The following is a 25,330-nucleotide window of genomic DNA, read 5'->3' as shown; positions in this document are numbered from 1 at the left end:
AATATTTAAAAATTGATAAGTGGTAAAACAATAAGTTCAGAAGTGAAGAGAGATCATAGTAGGCTAGGCAAGCAGGATACATGGAAAACTAGGACTACAGTTTGACCTTGAAATGACAAACAATCTCATATACTGAATGACTGTACTCAAACTTAAAGAGGCTTTGCAGATTATTCTTGCATAATTTTCTCTAATTTAAAGTAACCTTAATTGTGTGTGCATGTGTGTGAATGTGTGTACATATGTGTGTATATTAATACATAAGCATATATAAATATGTATGTATAAAGACAGATATTTGTATTTGTGCATAGAATGAAATTTTGATAGTCTATATAGGGAAATGTAGTTTCTGGTAGAACTTCTAAGCCTCCTCCTAGGAAAATGGCAAATTTTAGACATTCTTTCATCTTTAGATTTGGTTCTATATATCTGCAGTGGAGGAAATGGGTGCATTCTTTCAAAACTTCACACTGCCTCCAATTCCAAACAAATCAAGCAAAATGAACAATAGTAACAACAAAAGCCACAAAGTGAAAAACAGCAAAGGAAAATCAGCATTGTCCTCACAGTGTTCTGTGAAGTACAGTCCAGTGAAAGATCGTTGGAGAAGAATTGAAAGGAGACTCAGGATTTACCTGTACTTGTTCCAGAAGCCTAAAAAAAGTAGTGTAAGACAAGAAAATGATGAGCGAATGAGATTCTCGACACTTACTGAGGCCCTTCAACTTTAGTGGAATAAAATTTTGGAGATACAGCAGCCAGGGAATAAAGAGACTTAATATTCCCATAAGAGTCCCATGCCCATCTCAGCCACTCATAAACAGTTACTTGGCTGGCGAAAAATAAATAGGACTTGTCTTCCCTAAGCGTAATCGTGCTGAGGAACTAGAAAGACATGCCCAGCCCAAAGACATTCAAATGCAGTTTTTCAGTCCTAATCTGGCCCAACCGTGGACCTTCATTTATTTATTTCTTCTGATAAACATCTGTGTTCAAAGAATTTCTGGAGTTTCAAGTGCGTGTTTTAAGTATGAAAAGAACTCATATTTATCCAATACCTATGCTTTACAAGGCACCGTTAGGGATGATGTAAAAAACAATTTCTTTGTTTAGAGGTACATTTGAGAGACAACCATCTCCTTTTAACCATAAAAGTATTCAATTGAGAAGTTTTAAGTAGACTTTGACCTTGATACTTAAAAAAATGAAAACAAGAACGTGCCACTGGTTTGGTTGGTGGAGGTAGGGAAGGTTCAGGCAGAGTAAAACCTAAACGGGAAATTGTAAGTTCACTTAAATTTAAAAGGATTGGGTGTTAAGTGTAAAAATGAGGCCTTCTCACTATGATGCTAGGTTAGGATAGAAGACTTGATGTCTGAAAACTGGAGTGGCATTTCTGGCTCAGCACCCGCAGCAAATCTCTGAGTCTCAGATTCCTTGTCTGGAAAATGGGCTGAATAATACCAGTTATGTACAATCAAAGGGATATGGTTAGGGGTAAATGAGATAATGTACAATGTGTGTGAAAATATCCATAATCTGTGAAGAACTGTGCAATGTATTCTCATCATTAAAAGTAGTTAACAATAGCATTGCTATTTCATGATATAAACAAATATTGTAGCTGCTTATCACTAATTCAAAGGTTTAAATTGACATCAACAAATAAAACTTCAGAAAAGAAAAATAGAGCTCCCTGTGGGACCTAGACTTGACCTGGTTATAGTAAACATTATGGAACAATCGATTTGGTTGTTGTCTCTTTTCTAGGATGTTTTAAAATTTATAGATTCTCAATTCGGTATACCCAATTTAGACATTTAAAATTTTTCTCTGTAGCTTGCTTCACTGGTAGTTTCGTAGAAGATAATGATTTGCTCCTTTCTGCTCTCTGAGCAGCCTCTGGGAGTTGATACGGAGAAGAGAATCTCTGTTGGTGGTAGGCTCTGTTCTGCAGAAACCCCCTAATCCTCTGTTTACCACAACATGAGTCTATTGCCATAGAAATGATAGCTGAGATCCCAGATTCAACATCACTGACTTCACAGCAAGGCCTCATAAGAGAAGCCAGACTAACAAAGGGAAGCACAATTTATCAGAATAGTAGGCAGTCTGTTGCCTTGAAAGAAAGGGTAATTGTCAACATTAAAATAAAAATGCATGAATGAGCTGTGTTGTTGGGTATGCCGTAGTTTATTTTCTGTGTAGTACTGTCCGACTAAAAGTAAGATTTTGAAATTTTATGTCATTTAATAGCTTGCTTTTAAAAGGTCAGCAGTTTCCCTTGACTGCATTTGCTTCTTATTGAAATAAGAAACAAGCAGATTCTAATTAATCTTGTTGCATAACTGATGTTTCTGTGGTTGAAGATTTCCCTTTTCATGACGTGTTGTTTTTGTTTGTGTGTTTGTGTTTGTTTGTTTTGTCTTGTTTCTGTTAATAGAAGAAAGTGAACCTGAGCAAGATACTAAAGGTATTTCTTTTTCTTTCTGGACTGCTTCTTTTTAAATGTATGGTTCTGTTCAATTGTTTATTTTTGTTAACCTTGTAAACAACTCTAAGTGCCATTATTTTGTTAAGAAATACAAACGCTGTATGGGGAATATTAAGTCACAGTATTTAACAGTTATTAGATGGCCTGCTTTATTATATAAAAATTAGAAGTATATTATAGATGCTTATTGACCATTTACTTTTGTTAAGAAAAGATTGAGTCAACAGAAATGTTTAGAATTGGTATCCCAAACTCTGAAAATGCAAACAAAATGAAATGACATAAACCGTATGAGAATATAAATCTCACATAGATTGGAATATAAAGTTATTCTCGGACTAAAAGCTTTTTTTCTGGGGGTGGGAAGAGGTACAATTTTTGGAGAAATGTAAAAATGTCACAGTGCCAGCTTAGTTTTTTATTGTTATTGCTTCGAGAGGACAAGGAGTATTATGCAGTTGCTCCAAACCAAACCACATGAATCAAAATGAAGTTAAATTTAGTTGCACACAGACATATATATTTAGTGGAATATGTTTAGAGGAAAGTGGCTTGAAATCAAATTTGTTTGGGAAAAGCCCTAATGTAGAACGAGAATTTTCCTTCAAAGAAAGCAACTTTCATCCTGATTAAGACTCAAACTTGGTGCTGTTCTAAGCTAAACTTTGATATTTTGGGGTGAAATTCACAAGTTCTCATATAATACAGTTTGACTCTAGAAGTAAACCATAGGCTGGTATTATTTGAAACAGAACCTCTTTATCTTAGTATCTCAAATTAGATATCCAAGATGTTTTCCTATTTCTAAACATCAGGCCGCTTATAACTAAATTTAGATAAAATCATTTCACCTGCTCCTGCATTTTCTGTTTTTTTTTGTTTTTTTTTTTAGTTTTTGTTTGTTTTCAATTTTCTCTTGTCATTCATTGCCGGTTTGAGTCAAGTAACCTAAAAAACCTCTTTAGGGAAAGCTAGAAAATAATAAAGAAAGAAAAGAACAAGAGAAAATAAAATCCATGTGAGCTCATTGTGTCCTTTGAAATAATTGCTCAGAACAGAATTTATAATGGAATTAGGTACTGTATTCCTCTGGTCCTGCTCCCTTACCAAGAAAAGAGAGGTAATTCATCTCAAGCCAAACTGCTCATTAATTTCAGGACTTAATTTGGGCCCCCTGCTAGTTGTATTTTCCATTACACCATTAGTGCAATTTCATAGTGAATAATGGTTCTATTTCCTTATTAGAAACTCAAATAGCCATTTAAAATGACAATCAATAATAAAACTGATCATGTATCTGAAAGTGCTTTGAAAAATGGAAAGAAAGAGGGGAGAGAGGGAGAGACAGGGAGGGAGGGAGGGAAGGAGAGAGAAAGAGAGAGAAAACGAGAATTTAATATGGTTATTTTATAAAGGATTTTGAAATCACTAGTTGCTTAAGCCCAATTTTGAATATAGGATTCTTAACCTGCAGTTAGCACTGTAAAGTTTCCCAAGAGAAATTAAAGCCCAAACTCGTGAATAGATCCTGTGAGAGAAAACCCAGGGATAAAGATTGCCTGTATCTATTTTCTATGATGCACATGAACAAGAACTTGCCTGCCCACAGCAAAGTGAGTGGGAAAGACCTCACAGGGAATTGGAGAATGATGGATGAGACTATATACAAAAAGAGGAGTTGGATAATTTTTTTCATTAAAAATCCAAATCAAAACAGTTATAAACATTCTCCAAACTGCTAATTTCCTGTCCCTTCAACTAAGCAGCTTAATTGTTTACGTAATTGTTTTGTATTTTTTTCATGCAAATAAAATACAAAATGGGGATGTTCAATGCACGTTTTACTTGATATGAAACATATCACATTACTTTTTCAGTTGATGACCTAGAATGTATTTTCAGTTTGTGGCTGCCACTAAAATAATGGAAGTTTATTATTAGACTGGTGGTCTAGTGGTTAAGATTTCTTGCTCTCACTGCCGCGATCTGAGTTCCTTTCCCGGTCAGGGAACCACACCACCCGTCTGTCGGTTGTCATACTGTGGCGGCTGCGTATTGCTGTGATGCTGAAAGCTACGCCACTGGGATTTCAAACACCAGCACGGTCACCATGGTGGACAGGTTTCAGCAGAGCTTCCAGACTAAGACAGACTAGGAAGGAGGACCTGGCCACCCACTTCCAAAAAATTGGCCATGAAAACCCTATGATAACAGCAGAGTATTGTCTGATATAGGGCAGGGAGGTGAGAGGATGGCGCAAAAAGACCAGGCAGGGTTCCACTGTGCTGTACGCAGGGGTGCTAGCAGTCAGAATCAACTTGATGGCACTAACAACAACAATTATTGGACTATGTCCAAGTTGATTATTACAGGTGTATTATTATCCATGGAGACTAACCTGGCATTTATTTTTAATTGCAACTGGCTTTATTGTTTTCCATGTTTGGTAAATATGGTGGAATTTCTTTCACCACTCCTTCACCATTCATGTTTGGAACTAGTAAGAAATACAGAGAGGTATAAAAATATTGGCTTTATTGCTGATAAAGCTGGATTGACAAATAAAGCTTTCTATTTCTCCACCCAAGAATTAGACAAACAGTGCTTCTGTTTCCTCATCTCCTCAGCCCCTCCCAGCCCTTCCACATTTCACCTGAGTTGTAGGATGGAGAAGCCCTGACCTGGGGGACTTACCTACTGCACGTTAACCCCATACCCACCTTGTTTGCAGGGTAGCTGGGAGAGTGAGAGCCCAGAGAGGCCTGCGACACTCACAACATACACAAGTCCCTTTCTCCAGTCTCACCAATCAAAGGAGTCACTCGTCCCTTCATTTATTCATTCAACAAATATTTATTGAGTGCCTACCATGTACCATGCAGGGTTCTGGACCTGTTTCTCTATCCATCAATCTATCATCTGTCTGTGTATCTATCTATCAATCAGCCTGTGTTAATGAACAAAGCAAGCTCTTTCCTTGTGATGCTTACATTCCAGGGAGAGAGACAGCCAAAAAACAAACCAACAAATCAAAAGTTATGACAAGGTGATTAAGTGCTATGAAGAAACATAAATAAGGGTAAGGGGGGTGGGTTGAGAAAGCAACAAGCTAAGGAGACATTTGAGTCAAAACTCAAAAACCTTTTGCAAGCTTCTTTGTGGGAGGGAGTCAGGCAGGAAGGGTGGAAGCTATCTTTCCATACTGAAAAAGGGGGCAAGTTTCTATTCTATCTTTTAGCAAAAATGTGGAAGTGCAGGAGAGACCAGCTTCCCTTTAATTCCTAGTCTTTTCCTCTCTTGACTCACTGGACTTAACAACGAAACCCATGGTCAGCCAAGGGTATATGCATCCTCTTGGAGGAGGAGACCAGCTCTGTGTGTCAGCACAGTCTCACATCACGAAGCCACGTGCAATATCAATAGTGCTCCTTTATGTACCCTTCTGTGCCCCACTGGACCTCCCAGAAGATTCTGATATGAGACAGAGCAGTATCTTAATTAAATTAACTCTAAGCCACATGGAACTCTAGAATGATAATTGACTCTATTTTATTTACCATCTCCCATTATGCTTAACTGTGTTGTGCAATATAAATCATCAGAGGTTTTGCAATGAGCCCAAATGATATTCCAAATAATGCAATACCAGTCAAAAGGAAAAAAAAAAAGCTGTAAATTAGAACAAAATAAACCTTCCCTTATGACTACAATTCCAGGAAGAATTTAAAGTCCCCAAATGAAAACTCTTGCCTTTATAAATTAAAGAAGAAAAAATCCCTAGATTTCCTTCTTTTCCAATTTCTTATTCTTCTCATCTTCAGCTAAAAGGCTCTCATTTCAGGGTCAAAGGTACAGTCAGTGTTATCTTCAGCAGCTGATGTCTACACTTTTCCAACACTCTTGGAGTTGAAATTATCCCACTTCCAATTTATCAAGGTTCCTGCTTTTTTCAGATTCTCAGGGGCAATGGAACCCACAGGATGATCATTGCAGTAGTCTTACACTCAAAACTCAGGATACACAAATCCCGACGAGAGTTATTTCAGCCAAATGATGAACGTGGACTCAAATATGTTGTGCAATCTAGGTCTCCGTTATTGTTGCCAGAAAACATTAGAAAAGAAGAGAAGACCTGGGGGCACTCTTGCTAGGATGCCAGTCAGTCTGTGTTAGTTGTCAAGGGTCCACAGTTTATGAACTTAGATTAAGTTGGGAGAAATGTCCTATCAGGTGGTCAGATGGGGCACTGTTTCTTTGCTCTGGAGGAAATGTACACTGCCTCCTAGCCGGCTTGTCTTCTTGAGAAATTTAGAATTTCCAAAGGGAAAAGTCTTTGTCACCTAGTCTTGATTGACACTTCCTTGGACCCATCCAGCAACTTTTTATCTTCCATTTCACCTTTGAGTCTTGTTTCTCTGGAACTCTGGTAGAGGTACAGCCTTCACCACCTCTTTTAAGCAGGCATTTTTAGCCCTGATCACCAGGACTGGCTCCGTAATTTGTGGGCCAGATACAAACGACAATCCAGGGCCCCTAGTTCAAAAATCGCTAATAATTTCAAGACATGGACAGCAGGAAATTAAACCAAGCATGGGGCCCTGTGTGGCTACATAGGTCACTCACTCTTGGAACCGACCCTGCTGACCACAAGGGTGACTGCCACTCCCCTTGCTATGGAATTTTTTAGGCTGTAAATATTGCCTGCTAGAGAAAATTTTCCCTGAGTCCTATTTTGTTTCAACTTGCAATCATCCCTCACAGAGTTCTGATCTAAAACTGTTGTGGGTATTTCTGAAAATCTTAGGGCTGATACCTCTGCCAAATATTTCTTCTCAGAACCTTACCTTCCTTCAGGTTTTAGGTTTTCTAGTAACTTTTGCTATTTCAATGGCTGAAGAACTGTGTGTCCCATTACATGTTTTTCTGGAGCTGTAGGGTAGGCTCCACTATAATTTTTTTTCTATTTTAATGTTATTATAAAATTTCCAATCTTACAAACAAAGTAGATACAATACTATAGTAAATTTCCGCGTTCCTGTTACCCAACAGCAACAATGATCAAGTCTGCCACTTTTGTTTCATCTATCCCACTACTATTTTATTGCTGTTGGTTTATTTTAAAACAAATCCCAGACATTAATTCAATCAATACATATGTGCTTTAGTATAAGGACTTTTTTTAAACATAACCACCTGACCATTTTCATTACCCAACCCACTCTCGATTAGCACTAATTTCTTAATGCCATTCACTACTCCAGGACCATGCAATTTTTATCCAATTGTCTCAAAAATGTATTTTTACATGTGACTTGTTGAGAAAGAATCCAAACAAGATCCACACATTACATTTAGGGTTATGTCTCTTAAGTCTTTTTCAATCTATAATACTTCCCCTGTCTTTTTTTCCCCTGATGCCATTTATCTATTGAGAAAACTAAATAATTTGCTCTGTTAAATTGTCTATATTTTGGATTTGATTGAATTGCATCTCCATAGTGTTGTTTAACATGTTCTTAACCCTCTATTTTTTATAGATTGGTAGTTAGACCCCAGGACTTACTTAAAATCAGGCTCAGTTTTGTTTTTTGGGGACAGATTCAGCTGCATTTGAAACATTTTTTTTTTTTAACCACTTGCTGCCTTGAAGACGGCTCCTTCTTTGTTTTTCCTTTCTCCTGGCCTTTGGGCCCAATATTTGTATTTCTAGCATGCTCTTCTAGATGCCACCTGTTAGAGTCCTCAATATCGAAAGATAGAAAGTTGACTTAATCTGAATCTGCAAATCTGAAATTAGAATCTGCCAAAAGCATCCAGGTGTCAAACAAGTCATATCTTCCCCTATCTCCTTGAATCATGTCATCCTTTTGAAGAGATATTCAACCATCAGACCAACTTCTAACCCAGTTCTGAACCTGATCTATTATTGTCCTGTACATCTCCTGTCTAGTGTATACTCCCTCCCCTCTCCTTCCCTTCAGAATCCCAACTCCACAAAATTCAATTGACTAGAACTAAGCTTCAGAGCGTTGTGTTAATTGGAGTTTCATAGTCTAACATTATGTTCTGTGCTTGAGTCCTGGAAAACAAAAGGCAAGAGTATAAGCTATTATATTTACAGTGTAATGGGCAATTGAAAAGCTTCCATTGTGGTTTAGAAGGACACTGGATTTGAAGTCGGAGACTTGAGTTCAGGTTTCTCACCCATCAGGTTTATTACCTTGGGAAAGCAACTTATTTTAACTGGGATTTGGTTTCTACATCTATAAAATAAGATCAGGAATCAAGTTGATCTCTGAAGTTGCTTCCAAGTTTAGTGAGTCTGCGATTCTAAGTATCCTTCAGTTCATTGTACATTCTGAGCCTCAACCCTATTCTTTAAAATTTCTTCTCACCTCAAAAGAACTTCCTCTTATCTAATTAGTGGAGATTCAGCCTCAGGAAGGAATATAAATTACTCATTCTCCTGCCCACTTTTTTTGTTGTTGTTGTTGTTGTTGAGGAAGATTGGCCCTGGGCTAACATCTGTGCCCATCTTCCTTTACTTTATACGTGGGACGCCTGCCACAACATGGCTTAGATAAGTGGTGCATAGGTCCATGCCCGGGATCTGAACCTGTGAACCCCAGGCAGCCAAAGCAGAGCACTCGAACTTAATCAGTACACCACTGGGCTGGTCCCTCTCCTGCCCACATTTTGCCTAAAATGTTCCTTTTCTTTTTGGCCTAATATGCTCGCCTCATTCTCTGAAAAGTGTGACAGATTTTTTCTGTCCTTCCATTATGATACAGTCAAAGGTGTAAAGCATTCATTAATTATTTCATTCATTTAATTAAATATTATTACTCTGGTCAGGTAGTCTTCTAGGTACTGAACAAAACAGGCAAGGTTTTTGGTTGCTGAGAACTCACAATCTACTGGAGGGAGACAAACAATAGACAAATAAAAATAAATAAATAATTTCAGATAGTGGTAAAGTCTGTAAAGACAATAAAACAGAAAGATGAAAAAGTGAATGGGGGAGGGTTAGAGTTTACATTGGGTGGTGAAGGAGGGCGTGTCTGAGAAAACGTCACTTGAACAGAAACTTGGATCATACAAGGAAACTGCCACATGAAGATCTGAGAGATGAGTGCTCTAGGCTGAAAGTTAGCGTGGGCAAGCTCCTGAGTTGGGAACAAGCTTGGTGTATCCTGGAGTCATGAGAAACGTAGGGTCATAGCAAAAATGGCTTAGAATCCAGGGCATAGCAGTTGGTATTATCCTTAAGACACAGGGAGCATGGAGGATATGACACAGGGAGCATGGAGGATATTACACAGGAAAACATGCTCTGATCTGCATTTTTTAAAGATCACTCCAGCTTGACCATTCTCTACAGGAGAGTCACTCACTACTTCTGTTTTCCTAACAGTTTTTGCCAGAATCCTGCGGGCTCCTGAATCCCACAATGTCACCTTTGGCTCCTTTGTGACCCTGCGCTGTACAGCAACAGGCATCCCTGTCCCCACCATCACCTGGATTGAAAACGGAAATGCTGTGAGTGCCATCTGTATGGGGACTTGTCTGGGGAAGGCCCACTGGTGGTGACTTTCAGGATAGACTACATGTTTGTAGAATTACCTTGATCCCTGTCATTGGTCCCAAATGCACCTCCATTTTTCAGTCTTCCAATATTTTCATCCCAGAGGTCACTGCCATAGAAATTGAACTCCACGGGTTTACTTCTTTTCTTGTATCATGGAGAATAGTAGAAAATCCAATCTTTCTTTACCCCTTTGTGTAAAACGGAAGTGGTAACAATTCCTTCCCACACAAGTAAAATAATTTTCATAAAACTCATCAGTTTAAGAATTAGTTCACTGCTAGAGTCTACTTTGATGAAAAGTAATCCAGAATTAGAACCTATGTCTGTCAGTTCAACATTCTTTTCTTCATTTTTAATACTAGTAATAATAATTAATATATATTAGGTGATTACTATGAGCCAGACCCTGTTCTAACCACTTTGCGTAGAAACATTAATCTATTAATTTTACAAATATGTATTGAGCATCTCTTAGGCACCAGACACTATTCTAGGCGTTATGGATACAGGCGCAAACAAAACAGGTAAAGTTCCCAGCCCTCAAAGAGCTTACATTATAATGAGGAAAGACAAACAATAAAATAAAACAAATAGGAGAATATGTATTCTATGCAGATAGTGTTAAATGCTATGGAGAAAAATAAAGCAGGAAATGAGACAGAAAGTACAACCTTAGGAGAAAGATTCCATTTTCAATAAAGTGGTGAGGGAACCATCATTAAGAAGAAGACATTTGAGCAAAGATCTGAAGGAGCCAAAGGAGGAGGCTGTGTACATAACTAGGGGAAGGTAACTGGGCAAAGTCTCTGAGATAAGAATGCACATCGTATGTTAGGGCAACAGCAAGTAGATCAGCGTGACTAGAGGTGAGTGAGCAAAAGGAAAGAGGTGAGGAGTGTGTGTAGGGGTTGTGGATCATACAGGCTAATGTAGGTCAAGGAAACAACTTTGGCTTTTATTTGAGTGAGACGGGATGCCATGGTAGGTCTGGGTCTATTGTCTGTTTTCCTGCTGAACCTCATTCCTTGTGTTTTGTTTCCTGTGTGCCTAGTTATCTTCGATTACCTGCTGTTCATTGTTCAAAAAAAAAAAAAAAATTCAAGGATTAATTTGAGGTCTATATGAAGGTACTTTTCTCCAGAGAGAAGTTTTGTTGGTTTCTGCCAAGGACCAAGGGCTACTACTAGTCTTGGACCACCTTAAACCAAGTTCAATGTTTGAAGCTTCTTGGACATCCCAGATAATTATAACATAGTCTGCAGTTCTTTATGTGGATTATTTCATGTACAGTTCACACTGATATCTCCTTGATATCTAGTTCTTTGAGGTGCTAGTTTATTGTATCTCTTATTAAACTCCTCACCTTTATGGAACTTGAATGTTGATTTCTATCTCCTCACTCCTCAAGGCCATCCAAAGGAAATTTAAAATTCTCTGGAGTTGGAAAGTTATCTTAGGGGAAATAAAAGCTTTTAAGTTTGCTATATCTGTTAAAAAATATTTTTCTAGAATTTTAATTTTTTTCAGTATGAGTTGGTTTGAATAACCTAGTTTGCCAATATCTGAAACAGAAATCTATCATGGATTATTATTATAATTATATTTTACAGAGTTTAACCACGTTATTTATGTTTGATTTGCATTCAGTTTCTAGTTTCTGATATTTTTTATGAGGTTAAGAATATTTATTTTTAATCTTAATGAGTGTTTTGAATATAAATATATTTAAATATATTTTAAAGTCAATAAAATGCCTTGTCATCGATTATTTCAACTTTTTGACAAACGTAGTTTTTCACTTTAAATTGCAAAGTTTCCCTTATGCTGAACCATTCTTTCATTATTTGAATACATTGCTTTTTTTGTTCACATTTTTTCAATTTGCTGTAATTTTATTTAGGATTATTGCGTCTATCTTCAAAAATGGGAATGGTCTATTGTTTATGAGCTACCACGATCAGCTTTTGTTAACAATATCATGCCAGCCCTACAGAATCAATTGGCAAGTTTACATATTTTCCTTTGATGCAGAACTGGAGGTGAAATGCAAATCTCACTTAAACTCAGGGATATTTTCCTCTATTGTATCTTTAATTATTGCTTCTCTCTTCTCTGTATTTTCTCTACTTAGACTTCAATTAAATGAATTTCCTTTAAAACTACAATCTTTCTAATCTTTACTCTCTGCATATTTTTGTGGACAGACCAGAGGGAGTCCTACTTAATCTGTCAACTTTCTTTCAGGCTCTAATCCCCACCATTAATGTCCACCACAAGAACCTACTAAAAAAAGTCTCATTCACATGGACAGATGCCTCAGCCTAGTGCTATATGCATACATAATAGTTCACAAAGTTCTTCAACTACTTTACTGACTCTCTCAAAGTCCTTACAGCCCTGCTACCTGAACTTTGGAATTTCCATGACTCTGTAGGGAAAATTTATCCATTCTCCTCTCAGTAAACTTTTAGGTTTCAGCTACTTAGTTTATGTTAATTTTTCTATCAATCCAGTCACATCTCTTTGTATCATCCAGAAACTGCTGAAAATTTGTGGCCCTTTGATGATGATACTCTTCGATTTTTCTATGGATTTATTTTTCCTAATTTTAGATTTATTTCTCTTTTGGGATTTCAGGTGGAAAAAGGAGAGTTAAACATGGGGGCTAAGATTATTATTGTAACTCAGGTGTTGAGCAAGCATGACTTACACGTAATACAATCTTATTTAATACCTTCTCTGCTCTTTTACATTTATTCAGCAAAGTAAGTTCTTTTCCCACCATCAAGGTCCGCCTCAAGCAGACTCTGTGATTTTTCTGGTCACTCTAGGTGATTTTAAATCACTAACACCATCCTGATTTAGTCATTTTAAGTGTCTAGCCCTAACTAATAGCCAAAGTCTCAGACTGCATTCACAGATGAGACCGTTCTCTTCCTCCCCGTGTCAGGACTATTGCAGGAGTACAGCCTGCTCCTACAAAAGTTCTGTGGTTAGCTTCTTAGCTCATACTCATTCATTCTCCCCCTAAATCCTAACTGCTATTTATGATTCCTACAGGTTTGGGGTAGGAAGAAGGGAGGAGAGTAATTGGAATGGATAAGTTAATTTAACTGATACTCATTTAAGTTGGCTTTACACCCATGTGCCTGACAAGTACTTAAAACTTACTCTTTCCATTATGGACACGTTCATGATTCTTCAGAAATCAGGGAATATTCAAGAGGACACCAGTGATGCATTTTCCTCAGGATAACCATCCTTCTCTTAGCCCCCAATTTGTTAGTTGATGGGAAGTCTCTCTGAAGATCTTTTTGGGAGGATTAAAAATGACTCCAACTCAGATCTTCTATAAAACCTTTGTATCTAGAAACTCTTGGATCCAAACCATTGAACAGAGCTACCCTTTCTTTGCTCCTTCCATTGGAGCTGCTAGGAAGCCTGACTCTGTTCTTTAGATTTTACAGTTGGGGATTAGATACTTGTCTGCTGTGTCAACAAATTGCAGGTGAGTCAGTCCCCAAGACCACTCTCAAGTTTGATGATTCACTAGGACTCACAGAACTCAGAAAAGCTGTTATACTCATGGTTACAGTTTATTACAGTGAAAGGATACAGATTAAAATCAGTAAAGAGTAATCAGTTGTCCTCTCCTAGTGGAGGTGCAAGGAAAGCATTTAATTCTCCCAGCAATGATGTTTGACAACATGTGTGAAATATTGTACCAAGGAAGTTCACCCAAGCCTTGGTGTCCAGAGTTTTTACTGAGGGTCAGTTACATGCAGGGCTCACATGACTGGCCTTATTGTCCAGCCCTTCCAAAGGTTAAACTGATACAACGTGGCCTAGGGTCCCTGGTGAACAAAAAGAGGTATTCATTGTGCTTTGTTAACATAAACTATCTGGCATGGCCCAAGGGCTCTGGTAAACAAAGACACTCTTATCAGCTGGTATATTTCAAGGGATTAGAGGTTATCTCAGGAGCATGTCAAAAGCTAGTCCTTTCTTTCAAATGTGCAGGGTTTGTGCACCTCAGGCCAGCTGAGTTAACCTTTTACTACACAGCAGGTGACATATATCCACTCTCCAGGTGGTCCTATTGAGGACATCTTTCCTGCCTTAAGGAGATGGGGTGCGTGTTCAAACCAGTCCTTTGGGTGGAGTGAGGATGGCTCTCAGTACAGCTAAAAACTCAAACCCTGATTAGTTATCTAAGGGGTTCTCAGCTATTTTCGTTTTTCACATCCTCCAGGATAGTGCCTCTCCAACTTTTTGCTATCTTGGCTGCAGTGTCCATATATTATCATATTACAATATATTAACAGTAGCATTTTAAAACCAAAGAGGTGTTCCAAATGAGGAGAATAAAAAGATAGAGAGGAAAGGGAAAGATGAGAACTAGGACACTAGACATGGGAAAAGGAAGAAGGGAGGGGAGAGAAGTGTGAGGAAAGCAAAGTGTGTCAGTGTGTGAAATTTTGGTGGATGTTGTAAACCAGGAAAAAGATGCCAAATTCTAAGGCTACCCCAACAAATGAAGAACATCATCTTGCAATACCACCCTCTAAGACTTACAAATCATTTATTATTTTTTTCACTGTTGTTTTTACTGAAGGGTTTCTTTTTTCTTTTCCAATACCTGGATGAAACCACTTTTCTCATAATTTGTTATTTTTTTTTTTTTTTTTTTAAGATTTTATTTATTTATTTTTTTCCCCCAAAGCCCCAGCGGATAGTTGTATGTCATAGCTGCACATCCTTCTAGTTGCTGTATGTGGGACACGGCCTCAGCATGGCCGGAGAAGCGGTGCGTCGGTGCACGCCCGGGATCCGAACCCGGGCCGCCAGCAGCAGAGCGCGTGCACTTAACCGCTAAGCCACCGGGCCAGCCCATCATAATTTGTTATTAAAATTAGTTTATCTTATCTAATTGTCGACCCTCCGTCTCTTCAAAATATAGTAAATAAACAAATTAATGTCACTTTATAAGCTTGTAACTGGAGCTATGGTTGAACGAGAATTAGGTGGGGAGTTGGAAGAATTAAGTTGTAAATGCCCCTCTTCAGCTAATGTAATTTTAGAGGAGTCCATTTACCCATTGACATTGATTTTTCCGTTATCTATAATGACAGAGATGTCAGGTGGCTGGAGAAGATAATCTCTAATATGAGATCAGGGCTAAAGTTCTGTAATTTTGTTAAGTTAAAATAAAGTAACTTGTAGTCTCTGTTCTTCTTCAGCTCTCTAATTAAATTTCAAGTGTCACTTAAAATTCAAATCTTATTTGGCGTTATGTTTTGTGGCTCTTTCGTGGAAGTTGCAGTTGTATGAAGCTTCTCAAGGTAGTGTAAATATATGCCCTACAAAAATTGAAGAATGGACGATACAACCTTACTAATTTGTCTTACTCTGTGAAAACAGTAATAAAGAAAATGGAAATATACATGCTTTTAAAAAATTCAGTGTTTTCAAAAGGCTCATGTGAGTTTGGAACTGGAGGATGTATGATTATTACTTGTTCGAGTTGAGCAGTCATAAAAAAGCAGGATGGTTTGAGTTAGTTTGGTCTTAGCGAGACCCCAACTTAATCGTTCAAGATGTGATTCACAAAAAGCAGAAGGCAAAATAGATCCATTGCCTCAGATTCTAAAACAAGAATAAGACAAACCAATAGTGACTTTCTTCCAGGAAGAAAGCAAAAGTACATCTGACTGCGTTCTCATGATCAGAAAGAGTGTTGCTCTTACCACCAAGTTTCGTCCCTGGTGTTACTACACAAGTCCAAGTGGAAATTGAGATGACTTTGCCCGTGCTGACGCAAATCACAGGAAGTGGAGGCAATCGCAGGCGTTTAATGTTGTACAAGTAGCAAACCAGAAAAATCTGTGGAGGAGAACAGGGAAGAGCCCACAGCCCTGATATCATTTTGGATGACTGAACGAAGATGAATGCAGAGCTGGGAGCTGTTTGGCACAAAATAATAGAGAGTTTGAACTGTGGCTCTTCACTAACTACAAGTCAGTGAACTAACTTCCCTAACACACTACTAAGTACAATGGATACTCTAAAAGAGGTAAAGGCTCCTTTTCTTCCCCTCTGTGAACACGCCAATAAACTAAAGCCCTGAACAGTGAGAGCCGAAGAACAAGAGAAAGGCAAGCAACATGCCCCCAAAGTAATCTAGAATTATTCTCCTTCCTTCCTATGGAAATATCATTCATTTTTCATGAAAATTCGTAGTCTTAGATGAACTGAGGGAGCAGTAATATTCCTTTTATTTTACAAGATTGGAAATAGTAGTTTGGTGTGGGTAGAGCAGAGTTTATTTTTCCAAAAGAAAATATCCTTGTATTTTGATAACCAAATTTATTTAAAGCTATACCAATAATATGTCTGTTATTTTGGCATTCAAACAAAAAGTGTAGAATAATTACAGGTCTTTCTTGCTTCGTCCAATAAATATAGTTCCTAAAATATTTTAAAAGTTGAATCATTTTAGTTCATTAGAAGAATTTTATAAAATAAATAGCCAAATCATCTATGTTGAAGATTGTGTTTTTGAATTTTCTTAAAGGAAGGCTCACCTATATTTTACACATATTTTTAAGAGGCAGTGTTTTTGGTTCAAAGTACATGAGCTTTGGAGTCACCTTAACTTACTAGCTAGGCAAACTAAAATAATTACATATATCAAGTAGAATATATTGTGTGGAATATTTCAGCAGCCCGGATGGAAAGAGGTCAATATTTCTGGTTATGTTGATCAGAAACAATATGGAAATTTTTCTCAGTCTACTATCCCTTTTTCTATGATGCATAGACAGACATTATTACAACTCCTGGAACATGGACCCTACAGGGCCTCCCTCTAACAGGTATTCTCAGCCAGCTGGAACTATTTGCAGGACAAGGCCACTGAAGCTAGGATATCTGTCAGAGGTCTTCCTACGCTAAGGTCAAATCATGATGAAGTTATGAGATTATCCATAATTGGGGGGAGAGTCTCTCAAAACAGCATTATTAATGTATTAATGATATATAAAAAATATTCCACAGGGGCCAGCCCGGTGGCGTAGTGGTTGAGTTCGCACGCTCCACATCAGTGGCCCAGGTTGGCGGGTTCAGATCCCGGGTGCGGACCTACAGGCCACTCACCAAGCCATGCTGTGGCAGCATCCCATATACAAAATAGAGGAAGATGGCACAGATGTTAGCTCAGGGCCAATCTTCCTTACCAAAAAAAATAAATAAATAATAGTAATATTCCACAGGTCTATGCTTTGCCACCTTCAAAAAGCTTTTTATACCCATTATCTCAGGTGCAAACTATCATGCCTGTTTGATAGAGCTTCCTGTTTGATGCCTCTTTTAGAGGTCAGTATTTCAGAAAAAGAACATCACACACAGAACAGAGAACTGTTTATCCAGCTCCTTCGTGTTAGTATGCCTGGCTGACTTGGAGAACATAACGTATTTATTATAAATCCCAGATGTGGTCACCTCAATTAAGTACTCGGTTTTGCCTTGGCATACCTTGGTCAAAGCTCACAGTAATAAGCTGAATTTGTCCCTTTGATCTTTTAAACCTGAAGGGCAAAAAGATCAAAACGGAGGGCAAGGGTTGTTTTTATTTTTAAGTCATCAAAAATACTAAACTGTTGGTCAGGATGATCCATGAAGAAAGAAAAACAAATTCAAACTATGACTAACACGGCCTGCTGTGCATGAGTCACAAACCGAAGAAGGAAAGGCCTCTGGAAACAGGAGGAAAAGCATTTAGGAGCCACATCATAATCAAGCAATGAGTCTTGTAACTTGTCGGTCTCTTTGCTGAACTGTTTCAACACCTGGATGAAGTCCAGGAGAAGAGAGGTCAGGCAGTTGAAACCTCACTTCTCTTTCCTACCAAGAATGTTTTCAGTGACCATGAGGAGGTATTTAGGAACGGCTTTCTTAGGTGTGAACAGGACAATAGTGGGAGTGTCGTCAGCGTTTGGGGGATAAGTTGTCTTCTAGGCATTGTACAGACCTTCCCTTCTGGAAGGAGGGAACTAACTAACAAAGGAGGAAGATAACTATTCTACAGAATTCACTTTTATAAACTGGAAAAAAATGATATTTAGAAACAAAATATCTTATAGCCTAAAGCATGTTGATTGAGCACAGAGGTTTGAGGGCCTTTTTTTTAAAATTTATTTATTTTTTTATTGCAGTAACGTTGGTTTATAACATTGTATAAATTTCAGGTGTACATCATTATACTTCTGTTTCTGCATAGATTACTTCATGTTCACCACCCAGATACTAATTACAACCCATCACCACACACGTGCCGAATCGTCCCTTTGCCCTCCTCCCTCCTCCCTTCCCATCTGGTAACCACCAATCCAATCTCTGTCTCTATGTGTTTGTTTGTTGTTGTTTTTATCTTCTACTTAATGAATGAGATCATATGGTATTTGACCCTCTCCCTCTGACTTATTTCGCTTAGCTTAATACCCTCAATGTCCATCCATGTTGTCACAAATGGCTGGATTTCATCGTTTCTTATGGCTGAGTAGTATTCCATTGTGTATATACAGCACATCTTCTTCATCCATTCGTCCCTTGATGGGCACTTAGGTTGCTTCCAAGTCTTGGCTATTGTGAATAATGCTGCGATGAACACAGGGGTGCATGTATCTTTACACATTTTTGTTTTCATGTTCTTTGGATAAATACCCAGCAGTGGAATAGCTGGATCATATGGTAGTTCTATCCTTCATTTTTTGAGGAATCTCCATACTGTTTCGCACAGTGGCTGCACCAGTTTGCACTCCCTCGAGGTTTGAGGTCTTTTTTCTCATTGTTGCTTTGTATTAAAATTCAGGGAGAGTCCACACTTGTATTTCAAATTGTTCAGTCATTTCGATCTAACTTGGACACTCAAATCCATAAGAAGCTGCACCGCTAATAAATATGATAATGATGAATTCTATTTGAATTCCCACCTGAGTGTATGTCTCTTAAAGATATTTTTTTCTCTCTGCCTTGTCAATTTCTCATAGAGGCCTGTCTGCTTATCTGGGGAAAATGCCACAATACTTGACCTGACCTGGGAAGTTTCCCCAGTTAAGGTAAATTGAAGTTCACGTAAACTAGCTTTTATCATAAGGATGGAGACTAGTAGGGCAGAAACAGAATAAAAAGATAAAGAAGCTAATTGGACAAACTTTCACTGCCTAATTGCTACAGAGAGATGCTTGGTTCCAGGCCAGCCAGCCAGCCACCTGGCAGCAGACGGAAGAAAGCTGGTCTCACCTCAGGGCTTCCCTCCTCCTCACTAGTCTAACTGTGAAAATCCTGCCTCAGGCAAAACAGTAAAATAACTGGCTCCAAATTTCTCATTCCCAACTGCCCGACAGAGAGATCTCTTTCAAGCCCACCATGGTACTCACCGCCACTCCTCCAAGATAAGGTCAAGGCAAACCATAGCTGATTCCTTGGTTGTCATTCCATTCAAAATTCCTTCAAACTGGCATTTTTCCCTCATGTAAACAGTGATAATTAAAGAATAATTATTAAAAAGATGGTATAGTGCTCAACAAAACAAAGTATCCCCGTTGTAAAAACATGCCACCATCCTTAATGATGACTTTAAAGTCAGACATCTGTTTTGTTCATGGTTGATTTGTTAAGGTTATTGTTGTTCTTGTTTTTAATGACTATTTGTTCTCTTTTCTAGATGAGGGAAGGCACTATAACATAATGATTAAAAGCACAGGCTTTGGCATAAAAAAAAAGACAGAATCGTGCCATTTGTGACAACGTGGGTGGACCTTGAGGGTACTATGATGAGCAAAATAAGTCAGACAGAGAAAGACAAACGCCATATGATTTCATTTATATGTGGAAGATAAACAAACAAACACATGGATAAGGAGAACAGATTGGTGGTTACCAGAAGGGAAGGGGGCAGGGAGAGGACAAAAAGGGGTAAAGGAGCACATACGTAGGGTGACACATGGAAACTAGACTTTTACTCATGAACACCATGCAGTCTATACAGAAGATGAAATATAATAATGTGCACCTGAATTTACACATTGGTTATAAACCAATGTGACCTCAAAAAGGCTTTGGGGTCAGACAAACTAAGGTACAAATTCTAACTCTGCAACCTAACAGAATGTGCTGGGCAGCTGTCTTTCCCACAGAGTTGCAATGATGATGACTAATAAATTAGCACTTACTTAAATTAACCTGTCAATTATGTACTAATATTGCACTGATATCCTGGCTCTTCAAAGACATTTTATTTTCTGATTTAAGTAGTATGGCATGGTGTATGTCATGCCTCAGAAATAGAATTGGCTTCAAAACCATTTTTTCTTGATAACCATCCATCTCTCTGATGTGTATTTGTGGAAAGCTGAACAAGAGTTATGAAAATAAGTCTAAAAGTCTGAAACCTCTCAAAATTGACTCTCTCTATCTTCAAGACATAGAGAACACATCTTGGAGGATCCACACAGTATATCTCTCATACCTTGCATTAGTTATCTATCGCAATATCACAACCACCTCAAAGCTTAGAGGCTTAAAACAATAACCATTTATTAATACTCACAAGTCTATGGGTCAACTGGATGGTTTTGCTGATTTGGGCCAGCATTGCCTGATCTTGGTTGATCAACCTCCTGCAGTTGGCAGATGGACTGGGTGCTGGTTGATCTAGAATGGCCTAACCCGTATATCTGGTGGTTACTGTTGGCTCCCAGCTGAGGCAGTGGTGATAACTAGGCCATGTGAGCCTTAACCTCTAGCAGGCCAGCTCTGGCTTGTTCACAGGAGGTCACAGGTTCCAATAGCAACAAGAAGGCAAGCCACGATGTGCCAGAACTTGACAAGTCTTTGTGTCTTTCTAAAACGTGTCACATGGCCAATCTAGATTGGAAGCATGGAGAAAGATGCTACCTCTTGAGGGAAGAGCTACAAAGTCACATTGCAAGGTCATGGGCGTAGGGAGGGAAAAGTTTTTGGCTATTTTTGCAATCCACCACACACCTTTTGATCATAATCCTAATCCATTTTCTTTCAAGTCTGCTGATGCAGCATATTAGGAAATGCTCGACCCAATTCCGTCCTCTGTTTTTCCCTGCTCCAGGTTTCTTCTGGGTCCATTCAAGAAAGTGTGAAAGACCGAGTGATTGATTCAAGACTGCAGCTGTTTATCACCAAGCCAGGACTCTACACGTGCATAGCTACTAATAAGCATGGAGAGAAATTCAGTACTGCCAAGGCTGCAGCCACCATCAGTATAGCAGGTAGGATGGATTTTGACATTTGCATTGCTCCAGGAGAGGGGAGAGTTGGCACTATTCCACAACATCTCATATTGGGGAAACCTTTTTTCTTTTACCTCTTACTCCAGTCTCCTTTGGGCTATTTATTCCAAAGGTTGACCTAGGCCATTGATTTTGGCTGATTTGTTGCCTCAAAAATTAAATCCTCATATATCTGCCCAACTGATGGGTAACAGCTTCCAGGGGCTTATTTCTCTCTATCTCTTTTTCTTTCTTTTCTTTTGTTCCCCTTCTTTCTCTTTTCTTTCTCCCCCCACTCTCCCTCCGTCCTTCCTTCCTTCCTTTCTTTTCTTTCTTTCTTTTTCTTTCTTCTCATTCCTTTCCCTCCTCTCTCTCCTTCTTTCTTTCTCGGGGTTAATCAGACTTTCCAAGGCTCTCAAAGAATAAGGTGGCAGATGTTTAACATGGTTGTGCCAATTTCTGTGCGGCGATTTCTTGAGGGCATTCTGACATATGAGCGTGTGATGTACCTTGTGGTCTTTCCCTTTCCTGTTTCTTGCAAGTGATAACAGGACTTACAGGTATTTTCAAGGAAAAGCACTGACACATGGATTTCTAGGATATTTGTGTTGAGGTATAAAGGTTTATTTTTAAAATTTAAATGTCCCAAAGGCTTCTGAGAACATTTGTGGAATTCCTAGAGATGGAAATAATCCGTGTACCAGGAAATACCAAGCATGTTATATTCATAACGTGCCTACTGCCCAAGGGTCAGCAGAGAGGCTTGGCCTCACAAGTAAGGCAAGCACTGCTAGAACCTGTGCCCAGGGCCAGCTCCCCAGAGCTGCTATTTTTTATTACAGTGCCCCTCTTTGATCTTCTCTGATGGGGAAATTTACAGTAATGTTTGTGATTTTTAATATGAGGTGAATAGAGACCACAGAGAAACATATAGGGAGCATTGGACTTGGCTGGCCCCCTGAAGCATGCCCATGAAGGAAAGAGAAGTTTCCAAAACGAAGGATCCCTTCTGCCTTCTCCTCCAACGATATATCTGCCTATAGATCTTCAGACATCATATCGGTTATTCTAGAATTCCCACTGATGGGAAATCATTTCTCTTAGACAGTGGTGAGAATCCTAAAAGTAAATTCAACTCAATTTAACAATAATAATAAAGTAATTACTATTTACATAGCACTTTGTTGCTTATAAAGCACTCTTACATGCATTTATTAATACACTGGATTCAGGACATTGTGTTAGGTAGAGTGAAGGATACAAACCTAATTAACAAATGGGATAATTAAAAATGGAGTCCCTGGGACTCTCAATCTAGAAAGGAAGTCAGTCAGCCATATATATTATGGCACAGACTATGTTCTATTGCAGAAGCATAGACAAAGTACAACATCAGACCAAGAGATGGAGAGTTTAAAGGAATCCTTGGGAAAGAGGTACCATTAGAGCGGGAGACATGAGTGTGAGATGAAAAGGTTAAAGTGTGTTCAGAAAACAGCAAGTCAGTTGGCAAGGCTAGAGCATGATGGAGACTGGGAATGAAGTGGAGAGTGGGAAGGAATGCTTGAAATGTGGGCTCTAGCCAGGTTATGAAGAGCCTGAGTAGGTTGAATATATTCTTCAATCAATGGAAAGTCATTTAATTATTTTAAAGGAGACAGGTAATATGGTCAGATAGATCCTTTATCAAAGTAACAGACGTTGGGTGTCAAAAAGTTGGGAGGCATGGCTAGCAGTTAGGAGGCTATTCCAGGAATTTAGAAAAGTAATGAAGGTCTTAACAACAACAGCAGTAATTGCTACAGAGAGAAGAGGAGAGATACATGGGACCTATCAGATAGAAATGATAGGATTTGAAAGCACTTGGATGTGGCAGTGTGGTAGAAGAATGAGTTAAGAGGTGTCTGAGATTTTGAAGAAGGTGTCTAGGACAAACAATAATAGATAAAACAGAACATAAGAACATGAGAAGGTTCAGGAGATAATAAAATAATTGAAATGGTTGATGCCTTTGAATTACCTGGAATTATTCTAGTCTCACCATCTTATATTTTATTTGATCAAGACCCAATGTTAAATAAATATATATATATATTTATATAGCATGTGTGTGTATGTATGCAGAGAGACAGAGAGAAACATTTACATATGAATACTCAAATCCAAGAAAATAAACTGATCTAATCTACTTTAACCTACACCTCCACTGGACACAAGAGAAAAATTAATGTTACTAATCTTAAAAGAGTCTCATTTCAGGTAACTATCCAGTCATTCAAAGATCAGTTCCCTGCCAGTCTCTTCCTCCCCTTCCTCCTTCTACCTCTCCACTACATGGCAGGGGAGAAGGGAACTTGGATTCAGGCAGTGGTGTCCTCCGGAACTGCCCTGGTCTCTGGTGAGGTCTACAGCTGGAGAACTTGTGATCTCATCTCTTGGCTTGGGTAGGACCCAGAGGATCTCCCTGGCTGGCTGAGCCCCCTAGAGGCTCCTCCTGGAGCAGCACAGCCCTCTACATCTCAGTCAAATCCTTCATCAAACCGTTCTTAGGGTCTTCATCAAGGAAGGACTTGAACTCCTTCATCAAGTCTACTCTGTAACCTCTGCCACTAGGTCGCCGTATCTGTCCCTACTATGACAGGCCTGCTGAATTCCAACTCAGCTCCTTCCTTATCCCTCATGGAGCCTGAAGCAACTTCTGGATCACTTTTTTATTTTACAAAATCCAAGAGAGATTCAGACCTACTAACTCAGTTCTGCTGTCTACCCAACCATGTCATGCACCGTTACACTAATATGGCCAACTCACGTTGGAGTAAGGGACCCTTCTAATGTTCTCTTCTGCTAGAGTCCCAAGTAAGAAGCAGGAAAAATTCCCTCTGCTTTTGGCTTTTTCCTTAATTTATCAATACAACTTTCTTCTAGAATTTTGGTCCAAAGATAGGAATCTACAAAATGTGTATCTGAATACTTTTTTTTTCCCCTAGTAACTTTATTGAGATTATAATGGTTTATAACACTGTGAAAATTCAGGTGTACATTATTGTTTATCTGAATTATTAACTCCCTAATTCCCTTAATTCCCTTCTTCCTCTCCACAACATACCAAGCTGGAGGCACTGGTTAGGGACTCCCCCTTTACAGTGGTAACCTTCAGAGCCTCCCCATAATAAGTACCAAGACGAGTGTGAAGGCAGTGCTATGACCAATAAGGAGGAGAACCTAATAAATTGGGGATATCTACCCCACACAAAGGCAGATTCATCGCACAGACATCTCCAAGATGCTGAAAGGACTACTGAGCATGATTGCCCCCATACTGTGTACAACAACATCACCTCTTTATCCCTGTCCTAGCCCAAATGAGAACCTGATCCAACTCCATTAATAAATGGAATATACCAACAGAGGAAGCCCTGATCCTAAAAAATAGTAGTATCTTCTGGTGGTAGGAAGATCCTTAAGGTGTAGACAGGCAGCATAGAAAGGTAATGTCCCGGGATGCAGGGAGAAGTGGTCTTACACATCAATATTGAGAATAGACCAGGGTGAGGATGGGGGCAATCAGCAACAGTAGGCTGGGGACAATAGCAGTAGAACGTGCGTGGGGAAAAAGGTCATGGGAGCAGTGCATGGATTGGCATGTAGGAGCAGAGAGTGCTTGAAATCTGCTCCAGCAACCAAGTTGAATGCAGATGAGGATCAGTGACCTCAGTAGGCACAACGGTCATGTAGACTGGAACCAGCAATGACTTGACTTTAGCCAACGGGCCTGGTAATGCATGTTTAGTAAATGTTAGGTACTATATTTGAACCAATAAATGTGAATCTTTCTGTACATGGAAAAAAAGAAAGTTACTAAGATGAGTAAAGAGCTCCCTCAAGGAGCTAATTCATAAAAAGCTACAAGACCCTTTTGTTCATCCCCTGATCTGTTGT

At 38.8% G+C, this 25,330-nt stretch overlaps 1 protein-coding gene across 5 annotated transcripts in view; it reads left to right on the top strand.

Annotated features, from left to right (window-relative positions):
• The window catches only part of MUSK (muscle associated receptor tyrosine kinase), an 88,577-nt gene that overhangs the window by 34,259 nt on the left and 28,988 nt on the right, over positions 1-25,330 (top strand). For 3 of the 5 annotated variants that reach the window (XM_087419592.1, XM_087419589.1, XM_004423321.3), the window contains exons 6-7: positions 9,912-10,036; positions 21,232-21,391. In XM_087419592.1, the coding sequence (XP_087275718.1) occupies positions 9,912-10,036; positions 21,232-21,391 (285 nt within the window). Of the gene's footprint in view, positions 1-2,446; positions 2,477-9,911; positions 10,037-21,231; positions 21,392-25,330 lie in introns of all 5 variants that reach the window. The other 2 variants (XM_087419591.1, XM_087419588.1) reach the window with 1 other exon arrangement.

This window comes from Ceratotherium simum, chromosome 29, assembly GCF_057802395.1.
Source record: "Ceratotherium simum simum isolate JZ-2026a chromosome 29, ASM5780239v1, whole genome shotgun sequence".
Taxonomy (NCBI): Eukaryota; Metazoa; Chordata; class Mammalia; order Perissodactyla; family Rhinocerotidae; genus Ceratotherium; species Ceratotherium simum.
Note: the sequence above shows the minus strand (reverse complement) of the source record. Positions and strands in the feature narration are given on the sequence as shown.